The sequence below is a fragment of the Plasmodium gonderi genome, assembly GCF_002157705.1.
Source record: "Plasmodium gonderi DNA, contig: Chr09, whole genome shotgun sequence".
Lineage (NCBI taxonomy): Eukaryota > Apicomplexa > Aconoidasida > Haemosporida > Plasmodiidae > Plasmodium > Plasmodium gonderi.
In genome coordinates, this window is record NW_021628934.1 from 1,458,841 (window position 1) to 1,470,337 (window position 11,497).

Here is an 11,497-nt window from a genome sequence, read left to right on the forward strand (position 1 = left end):
AAAATAACATAACATAACTTCTTCACCCATGAGAGGTGGGATTTTATGATACTTTTAACATTTCACTTGCAAATATTTTTCCATCTGCTTTATTTCTGTACGTGAATACTGATCCATATTTTTAAGAGTATGAAGATGGATTTCATTTTTTGCCTTGTTATAGATTATATCATAATTGGACATAGAATTTAAAAAATAAAAAATTTGATATTTGTCTAATAAGCAAAGGCTGTTTCTCATTTTGTTAAAAATGTAACTGAATAGAATTTTTTTATATTTTATAAAAGACAGAATTTCCAATATTTGCAACAGGTGATTATTATTCATTATTTCTCTATTCTGGAATATGTAATTTATTAGCTGTTCTGTTAGTAAGTATATTTTTTCCTTTACTTCAAGTACATAATTCTTGTCTTCAATTAATTTGTTACTCTTATCAGAATTCACAAAAATGTGAAACGAATTTAGAGAACTCATAAATGACTTTCCTCTTAATAGGAAAATACAAGAATTTAATAAAATGATAAATGTGTTAATATTTGTGTGCATTTTATTTTTCAAAAATAGGAGTGGAAGGGATGCGAACAAATTGATTACAAAATGATTGGACATGCTGTACATGTGCATTAGTAGGCAATAATTGGAAAAACTTATCTTGTCAACGTTATATTTATTTTGTATTATGTCTAAAAAATAGTTTAAATACGATTCATTTATACTGTAACTTAGTAAAATTTTATCTTTCACGTTAACTATGTATGTTTGTTTTTTCTTTGCATCCTCAAAAACATATGAGTCAGAGTCCTGGTCGCTCACAAAGACATTTTTCTCTTTGTCCGGGATGTGATCGCCACTCCGATTGCATGTGTGTCGTATAGTCCTTTCAACATTCTTATTGAGATAATCTATAATAAAGGATATATCATGCACCTTTTCCAAAATAGACTTTTGCCTCTCCTCATAGAGAAAATTTTCTCCTTCGTTGATGTTCACAGGGGCACTACTACTATTACCATGAATGGTTACAATTCCTCTGTCCTTTCCTATATTCACATAACCATGAATAATTTCAAAATTCATTTGGCTGACATTTATTTCATCTTTAATTCTGTACAATTGTAACCCATTTAAAAAGTGTACAATGTATGTATAACCAAATTTTAACTCGAAAAAACTATGAAATATATTGGATATCAAAAATACTGAAACGATTTCATACCCTTTGTTTTCTACTTTATTTACTTTGTTTAATGCTTTGTAGTTATATATATAAGAGCAAATATGCTTTAGAACATTGTCTAGGATAAAACTAGAATAATTATTAGTTAATTCGAAAAGATTAAAAATTTCTACTCCTCTTTTTTCATCACTCATGGATGTATTGTTATTTCCTAAATTTAATAATATATGTTGAGATTCTGAATTTAATTCATTTTTTTTATTATCAGAGATGCTTTTTTCTGTACTCGTACTTTTGGTCCCTCTGGTTAGTTTTATTTTTCTCTTATTTCTTCCGTATATATTTTTTGGATCCGTGTTAATCTCTAGAAGTTGTATTGATGTTTCATTTTGAGATCCATCATTATTATGTGCATCTTCTTTACATTCATATATTTTGAAAGATTTGTTCCTTTCGATTAATGTTCTAAGTAATAAATGGTTAAAATAAATCTTTTTTTTTAAAGATTTCAAATCTTTTTTTACTCTTACATTATTGTGTATTATATTAGTTATAATTTTGTTCGGATTGATATGATTTAGGGTGTTAATTATTTGGATATTTATGTTGTCTAGATCATCTTGTTTTATCTCTTTGTGTTTGCTAAGCAGTTTTATTATGTCGGGAATTTTCATTCGATGCACTTTTATGTTTCTCTCATTCTGAGATAGAAAATGAAGTACCTTTCCTAATCCGATCATTCAAGGAAAGCAAAATTAAAAGGGGTACAGTGTGGGTGGTGCATAATTAAACTGTTGCCAATGAAAGCATGTTGTAAAAGTAATGAATGAGAAAAGAACAAAATAAAAATCATCAAGGTCCACAAAGGTAGCTTTAAAAAAAAAAAAAAAAAAAAAAAAAGGATAACGTTCAAAAGAGGAAATATAACATGGAAAGCAAATTGGACACCTTTAGGAAAATCCCTATACATGTATACCACATCGATAATGTAAGGTGAGTTCAGTTCTAACCTTACCCATATGAGTTATATAAATCTCTAAAAAAAAAAAAAAAAAAAAAAAAAAACACATTAACAGTGACAAGGGTATGCGAGATGTCTCAAAAATGTGATAAACTCCTCTAAAGCATGGAAAATTTTAAAATTATGTAGAAACTATAATTATATTTCTTATTTGCTTGAATCGAATGGGAATGAGTCGAGATCCTGTAGGGCATATTTCGTTTTTTTCATTTACGAAACATGTCATTGGAATTTTGTCATATAGAAAAAATAGGAAAGGTCTTATAATTAAACAAGCCCTTTGTTTTACTCATTGGAAAAAAAGAAAAAAAAAAAAAGGAGTAACATTATAATACAGTGAACGCATATAATATATTTCATAATAGCGGTTATCTAAATAGCGATTTAAAAAAAAAAAAAAAAATCAATGTAAATTTAAAATTTGTTTACATGAACTAAATAAGATACTGTTCATTATGAACAAGCCACGAAAACCCTACGATGCGTGCAGAACTGATAAGGCACATTAAATGTATAATAATTATATGGATTGTTATGTATGCACACATATTATATATGTATCCCTTTGTGAATAACGAGAGCATATCTATGAATTCATGATTATTTTGGGGACAAAATAATGAATTCTTAACTATTAAAAAGCAACTATGGCTACATGAGGAAAAAAAAAAAAAAACTGTGTTAACAAAGGAAGAAATGAAATATATTTTAAAACAAAATGAACCATAACTTGGAAACTATCATACCGAATGAAAAAGAATATAAGGAAGAATGTGTAATTACATCCATTGATATTTTTAGTGGACCACACAATTATTTAAATTTTTATTACATTTGTGAAGTACTTTTTAATGATTTCAGCTTTATTTCCCCATATCACTGTTATTTTTTTTTAAGAAATCAGTATGAAAATGTAGAAAATGTTGAAACGAATTATAAACAAAACACAAGTTTTAATTTTGATAAAAATATCCATTTTAAAATAATAAATGAGAAGAAGGCCATTGAATTATTTAAAAATCACAATGTAATTTACTATGAAGAGAAAGGGTTAACAGAATCGAAGCGGAAGGTCCTGGAGAATATCGCTGAACTTGTAAATAAGTTGACAGTCTCCGATTTGGAGGCCATTTCTCCCTATTTCGGTGAGGTAAGGCGAAGGAGGGGGGGGAGAGGGATTAATTATGAACCCAAGTTTATACGAATGTTAATGTTTATGCTCATGTGAGAGTTTACACGTATGTGCTAGTTTATATACATGTACGTGCTAGCCTATACATATGTGCCATGAGTATTTGGATCTATTCCCAATTATCATAACCCGTGTGTACCTTTTTTTTTTTTTTTTTTTTTTTTTTTTTTTTGGAAGCACTTTCCACATTTTCTCAACACGTAAAAACTTAATTGGGGTGTTTTCATTATCAACTTTTGTAGAATCCAGAATGGAAACGAAACAAACTGCTGTGGATGGATATGATCCAAAGGGATAAATTTCGGAGGTATGAAAAAATGAGAGAAAATTTGAAAGAAACAGGAAATCGTGAAATTGTATACAAAGTAAATAAGGAGGATGTGACAAAAGTTCAAAATAAGAATATGATAAAAGATTTTTTATTTTTTGGCGTTTTTGAAAAGAAAGGACAAAATAATTTAGGGAGAATTTATATGAGCATAAGAAATGACATAATGAAAAATGCAGAAATTTATGTGTGGCTTTTAACAAATTGTAACATGCAGACAGACAAGAATCTAGTTGCGGACATTTCTATTGAAGAAACATATTTCGAAAAAAAAATAGTTGAAGATGGTGATGTAGAGGAGGAAGAAGAAGATAACAAACGTAATGATATACTAGTCAAAGAAACTAAAAAAAAAATTTCAGGAAATGTTAATTTTTCATCAAGTAGACGCATAACAGTAGAAGAGAAAATACAAAATTACTCTTTTGAAAAAAAAGAATATATATCATTTGGTAAAAATGAACACAATGATATTATCTGTTTGAATCCATCGATTTCAAGATTCCATTGTATACTATTTTTCTCGAAAGATTATTATCTTTACCTCATAGATGTAGGATCTAAATCAAGAACAAGACTAAACAATAATTTGTGTGAGATTCACAAAAAGTACAAAATTGGGAATAACGACATTATCACATTAGGTGTATCAAAGAGAAGATATAAAATTAATATACATATAAACAACGTTTTGTCATACCTGGATAAAAAACAGAGTGAAATAAATCAAAAAATGAAATATATGAATGAAGATATGGAAAATCCACAACGAAAGAAAAATCTACTTAAATTAAAAATTTCAAATATTTATTATAAATGTAATGAAAATGATATAATAGATTTTTTTAAAGACTGTGGCGAAATTAAGAAGATACACATGTATAATGTACCTGCTATAAAATCCTCCGAAAATGTTAAATCGTCAAATAATTTGAAAAACAACAAATCTTTAAAGGAAGCACTAGTAGAAGTTTATGATAGAGAAACATCTGCTAAAATTATGAAAAAAAATGAGTCTTTTTTATATGGAAGAAAAATTTATATCATCTACCAACCATGGTCTCCATACAAACAGCGTGATTCAGCATTTTACAGAAAAAAAGAAAAAGCTTTTGACACACAAAGTACACGCAAAAGTGGAAAGTATCAGGGGAATAAAATCGTTGTTTCGAATGACAAATATACCTACAGGAAAAATAAGAATAAAAAAATTCATGATATTCTGGAGGGTGAAGTCCAGAGAAGGAGTAGCGAGAACAGATCTCCTCAAAGGGGTAAATTTCTAAAGTATGATTCCATTCATAGGAGGGAAAGTGACAGAAGTGATAGAAGTGACAGAAGTGATAGAAGTGACAGAAGTGATAGAAGTGATAGAAGTGACAAAAGTGATAGAAATGACAGAAGTAACAGAAGTGACAGAAGTGATAGAAGTGATAGAAGTGACAGAAGTGACAGAAGTGACAGAAGTGACAGAAGTGACAGAAGTGATAGAATTGATAGAAGTAACAGAAGTGATAGAATTGATAGAAGTAACAGAAGTGATAGAAGTGATAGAAGTAGACCTAGGCATAGGAGAAAAATGGCGAGCACCAGCAGTAGTAAACGAATCGAACGCTCGCATGGATTGCGCAAACACAAAAGACGTAGTGGGCAACGGAAATCCAATGATAGTAGAGTCACCAAAAGGAGGAGTAACAAATATCACCATTCCAGGAGAGACAGCAATGGTGGTTACAAAAGGAATACATAATTTAAAAAAAAATATATAGTTCCTGTCAGAAAAATTGTACAACGGGAGCCAAGAAACCTAATCTAAACACGAACAAAGAATTAATAATAGGAGAATATATGGCCCAATTTTTTCCCAGTCTTTTTTCCTTTTTTTTCCTTATAAACTAGTTTCCGAAGTTGCATAACATACTTATTATAACCTCATGTAGGCTCGAAATGTGCAGCTTCCAAATATAAAAGAATAAAAAAATAATTCATGTATTTCTTTTTCGTTCTTAATGTTTGTGTATTTTGTATAAAAATATATATAAGACGAAATTTATTTATCCATAAAAAACACAAAAAATAGTAAATAAAGCATCCAATAAAATGTATTTTTACTTATTTATATTTTTATATAAATACCACAATTTTATCCTCATTTTGTTCTTATTTTACGCCCATTTTGTCCTTATTTAAGGACCATTTTGTCCTTATTTAAGGCCCATTTTATTCGTATTTCATTTTACTACTACACATTTTTTGCAAGAAAATTTTGAGAGGTAACATACATTGCCTTGAGTCTCGAAATGGAAGTAGACACTATGCATATAATGTCTTCGAATAAACGAAGTGTACTCAGCGTGGCATTCAGGAAAATGTTTTTTTTGTCTACTAAATCCATGTGAAAAGTTGTATAGGTGGAGAGGGGAGTATTTTAATTCGGATCCTTTTCAAAAAATTAACTATTTACTTATTTCTTTAACTTGTCGCAATAATTCCTTCATTGTAAAAGGGAGATCTAACGATAACAACAAATCTTATAATTTTTTTTTTATCGCTATGCATGTAAGCAGAAGTAAATGTTACGACTACTACTGGGAAAGAAACCTGAGGAGTATATTTGACATTAGAAGAATATGTACAAGTTTCGGCTTCCCTTCAAACTTATTTTACAATGATATTAACGTTACATAACAATTTATGGTTCGATATTTTTGCACCTTGCACAAGAACACAGACATACATGTATCCCCAACCATATCGTTCCTTTGATTTAACATAATTAAGGGGGAATGCCAAAATTTTTATAAATTTTTTAATCATACATATTTTTGCCAAACGGTAGGGGAATTTTCCCCTTTGAATTTCCTAAAACACGGAGAATATAAAAGAATTAGTAACATCCTGAGGGCAATATTTGTTTAGTGAACTAATTCGTACATTAAGTATGTGTATTATATACACATGCATAGGGGGATGGTGGGAAGATAACACAGAGCATAGGAAGTAGAGAAAAATCAAACATTAAAAAGAGTATACCCGAGTATGCATAATTTCTCCTCCATTCTTTATTTTATTACTATTGGTGTTACTATTCCTATTACTATTGCTATTCTTATTGTTATTGCTATTGTGTTTCGTTGTATTGTATTGTATTTTTTTTTTTTTTTTTTGTGTGTGCGTCTCATGAAAATATCCTATATTCCAAACGGTTAAAAACTTTGATTTACAATGTCCCATTTGCACATACCTATCAATTATTGTTTGTTAACATTTTATTTGTGCTGTAGGAAAGAATACAAAACATTTTTGTCCTCAGAAAAGTACAAGTATGAAAAATAAAAAAACATATGGACTTATATATACGTATGAATATATATGTGTATAAAGGTATATATACTTTTTTATATGATCTTGTGACTTCATTTCATATTTCATAGCACACATAAGCTAAGCACCAAAAAAATGATTGGGCTAGGGTGAAGGGAAAATTGTGTTATCAAAAATGCATCAAAAAAATGAAATAAAACAAAATCAGTGCAAATGCTTATACAATTTGTCGCGCTTCAACTGTTGGTGCATGAGTGCAAACTTACAACTGCCACGGAAAGGAACTTTATGGCACAGTTTTGTGCATTCCCAAAAAAGGAAAAAAAAAAAAAAGTTAAGCGTAAAGTGTAAAACGACAAAATGTAAAGCGACAAAATATGGAACGACAAAATGTGATGCGACAAAATGTGAAGCGACAAAATGTGAAGCGACAAAATGTGAAGCGACCAAAAGTAAAGCCACAAATTGTAAAGTCCCAAACTGTAAAGCCACAAATTGTTAAGTGACAAAATGAAAGTATGAAATACAAAACAGATCACGGTATACATGCGAAAGAATTATACATTGCATTTACATTTGGCGAATATTTTGAGAGAAAATTTTTTTGTTTATCAAAAAGCTGATTTATATAATATTTTGTGTGTCACAAACTTGCGGTAAAAAAAAATACATGTACAACTATATGTACTCTCATTACATGTATATACTTATTATATTTTCCTTTCCTCACCGCCCATCATACCTCCTCTTCCCTTTTGTTGTTTTTCAATTGTACATATTATTTTTTTGTTCCATTGTGTTTTATTTTACCCTTTTCGCCTTTTTCACTCATTTTGCTGTTCATTATTTTTAAAAATTTCTTCCATTTGCTCTAAATGACTGAATTATTTTTCTTTAAAAACGAGTTTTCATTTAACATCAACTGAATAAAACATTGTTTTGTTATACAATTTCTCCGTATTCACATGTACATTTCCACCAAAGCAACAAATTGGCTTGCTATAAATGGCGTGATTATACACATGAATGTAAAACGTTTTTAATGTATATGCAACGGGGAACATATCTAACGACAGTGCTAATGTGGCATACAAAAATGCTAATAGGTACTTACATGCATACATGTTCAATTGAGTGAATGCCGGAATGCCGCATGTATATACACAGAACGCACAAAGGAAGTTTGAATGCATATACATACGTTTGAGAGAATTATTTGCTAATCCTTGAATGAGAAAACAGCTACTATTTTTAATAGCTTCTTTCTTGTTTTATTACGCAAAAAGAAAAAGTCTTTACTGTCTAGGTATTACAAGAACAGCAAAGACTATTCCTCATTTGTGTACTTGGAAAAAACGGAAAGGAGAAAAGAAGGGCATACATTATAATTACAACATGGAAGATAATAAAGAAGCAATAATTGCAAAAATGGGATCCCAAAATCTCATAAGGAACGGTAATAACAATGTTTATTTGTCATTAAACAATTACACAAGCAACTGTTCAAATTATTTAAAAAATAGTAATACAAAGGATAATAACGCAAACACAAAATTGGTGCGAAGCAATGTTTTAAGTATTTTCAGTTATACACTAAAATATATGAACAAGAAGAGCTTAAATAAATGGCTCAGAAATAATATTAAGGCTACGTTTTATGACACTTTTGTGCCGCGAAACAAACCTTTAGCATATATCCGATTTAAGTGTTATGAAGATTTAAAGGTATTTGAAAAAATGGTAGAAAATAAGCGTATTTATCCAAATGATAGCTTATCAACTATTAAAATTAACAGATTTTCAAAATACGCGAAGAAAAGAAAGTTATTTGAACGTGATAATAACAGAGACGCCATCAAGGACGTTGGAGAAAGTTATAACTGCAATGGGGATAAGAACAGGGACGATATGAACAGGGGTGATCAAGGCATTGATGATGACAACATGGAGGAAGGATACTCTGATGATAATTTCAGAAAGCAAAAAAGAACCAAGAGAGAAAGCGCAGAAAATTCCTTTGAGAATAATATCAAAGGAAAAACAAACGTAGAAAGCGAACTTCCAGATTTACAAACTGTTATCAAATTAAACAAAACTCAAAAGAACAAAAGCATAGAAAATTTTGTAACACCCTTTCATAAATATCCATATACAGATCAAATTAAAATTAAGCAAAAATTTTTAGAAAAATGCAAAGATCAAATTTTATCTAACTTAAGAAATAAATGGGAGAAACAAAGTTTGTTGTTTGGGGATATAGAATCAAATATTGTGGACGAAGATACCAATGTGAGTAGTACGAACGAGGGACATAATTCTGGCCCTTGTGGAAGTATCCAAGGAAATGGAATCAGAAGTGCAGGCTTCACCATGAACAACCACAACGGAAATTGCAACAGTAATAATAGCTTAGAAAAGAAAAACAAAAAAAATGAAACAAGCAAAGACAGTTGTCTGAATAAAGCTATACTAAGTGAGCTAAAGCAAAGTAGTAATAATAATAAAGAATATTCCATTGACAAAAAAATAAAGAAGTATGAATTCGAGGTTGACAATCCCTTGTACCCAGATGAAAGAGGAATAAATGAATACCGTAATAAATGCGAATTTACCATTTCATATGATGAAAATAATAATGTTGAAATTGGGTTTGTGACTGGAAAAGTAAAAACCGATATCAATGACAACAATGAAGATAAAAATTGCACTGATGATAACAACTGTAACTTTAGTGAGCACAATATAAGTAACAATGTATCTCCAGTTAATGAATCACAGAGTACAAAACTTCGAAACAAGAAGCAGAAGCAGTCTTACTATCTAAATCCTATTGTCAAAAACGTTGATACATGTGTTCATATTCATCCTTGCATGAAGCAAGTCGTTCAGGAGATGAAGAGTATAATAAAGGATTCCAATTATCCCGTCTTCGACAGAGTTTATAAAACAGGTATTCTTACATTAGCTCTTCATATGTGCATGCGCATTCATGCCGTCTTGTGAACAATCGAATACATTGTTATGTTCGCAGTTGAAAAATTCCAGTGCACATATCGCTGATGAAGTTCGTTTGTACGAGATACACGCAATAATTCTTTACGATTTCATCTTCCTGGATTCTGCTTTTTCCTTCCCCACCTTTTTCTTCCGCTTATTTTTCCTTTTTTATCTTCTTCTTCACTTTCCCATTGCAGGCGTTTGGAGATTGCTTGTCGTCCGCTTTAACAGCAAAAAGGAACTGATGATAACCGTGCAAACATACGCACTAGATCAGAAAAAAAAGAAAGAAATAAAAAAGCTGCTAATAAACAGGTTGACAAAGAAAAAGGATGAACTATTCATGAGTTTTTCCGATTTTAAAGTGGTTTCTCTATATTTGCAAGAACATGATAATTCTAATGACGCATCAAATCAATCACCGAATGAGCATTTATGGGGTGTTGAATTTTTGGAAGAAATTATTTTAAATAATCGATTTTTATTAACACCATCTTGTTTTTTTCAAGTAAACCATAGTAGCTGTGAAATATTATACAAGAGAGTTATTGAATATATAAATATAAATAATAAGAAGAAAAATTATATATTTGATTTATGTTGTGGTACAGGTACCATTAGCATATGTGCTGCAAATGAGTTAAAAGAGGAAGACACATATATAATTGGTATCGATATATGTGAAGATAGCATCATTAGTGCAAATAAAAATGCAGAAATAAATAAAATTAAAAATTTTAAATTTATCCAAGGTAGAGTAGAAGAACTATTTGCAAATGAAATTAAAAATGTATCTGAAAAAAATTCCAATGTAATAGTTATTGTCGATCCCCCAAGAAGCGGCTTGGCTAATAGTGTCCTTAATATTTTAAGTTCGAACCAACTTATTAGTCAAATAATTTATGTTTCCTGCAACCCAATAACGTTAGTTAACAACGTAACAAATGTTTTGTTCCAAAATGAAAATTTAAAAATCAAAAATCTTGTTTTTGTTGACATGTTCCCCCATACTTTCCACCTAGAGTGCATCACCAATATTGTAAAAGAGTAACATTGGGTACAATATAACTGCCATCACGCCTGTGTTATGCGAATACAAACATGGATTGCGTATACCCAACGCATATGCAATTGGCACGTATGCAGTTGGCACGTATGCAGTTGGCACGTATGCAGTTGGCATGCATGCAGTTGATACCTATACCGGCATCTTATCAACAACACACCCCATATTAGCCTTTTCTAAAAATAACAAAGTGGAGAATAATTACAACAAATTTTAAGTACGTTTACATTTATATACATAAATGTTTCACGCATAAAAAAGTTCCCATTGTTGAAAAATAATTATTTAGCATGTATTAAAAGACTTCTTCATTAATCATTCTTAATGATGCATGCAGTGAAATGAAATTAAGGCCTATACATCATATATGTATATATATATATATTAAA

At 30.0% G+C, this 11,497-nt stretch overlaps 3 protein-coding genes across 3 annotated transcripts; 2 read left to right on the top strand and 1 right to left on the bottom strand.

Moving 5' to 3' along the window:
• Nucleotides 1-54: 54 nt before the first annotated feature.
• PGO_093020 (hypothetical protein, conserved) lies at nucleotides 55-1,920 on the bottom strand (the record flags this gene model as incomplete). Its single annotated transcript, XM_028687890.1, has 1 exon — nucleotides 55-1,920. The coding sequence occupies one exon, from the start codon at nucleotides 1,918-1,920 to the stop codon at nucleotides 55-57; it is 1,866 nt and encodes a 621-aa protein (XP_028543691.1).
• Nucleotides 1,921-2,919: 999 nt separating this feature from the next.
• Nucleotides 2,920-5,471, top strand: PGO_093030 (hypothetical protein, conserved; the record flags this gene model as incomplete). Its single annotated transcript, XM_028687891.1, has 2 exons — nucleotides 2,920-3,351; nucleotides 3,636-5,471. The coding sequence occupies 2 exons, from the start codon at nucleotides 2,920-2,922 to the stop codon at nucleotides 5,469-5,471; spliced, it is 2,268 nt and encodes a 755-aa protein (XP_028543692.1).
• A 2,804-nt stretch (nucleotides 5,472-8,275) lies between these two features.
• PGO_093040 (hypothetical protein, conserved) lies at nucleotides 8,276-11,093 on the top strand (the record flags this gene model as incomplete). The annotated part of the gene is made up of 2 exons (XM_028687892.1): nucleotides 8,276-9,995; nucleotides 10,240-11,093. The coding sequence occupies 2 exons, from the start codon at nucleotides 8,276-8,278 to the stop codon at nucleotides 11,091-11,093; spliced, it is 2,574 nt and encodes an 857-aa protein (XP_028543693.1).
• Between the last annotated feature and the right edge of the window lie 404 nt (nucleotides 11,094-11,497).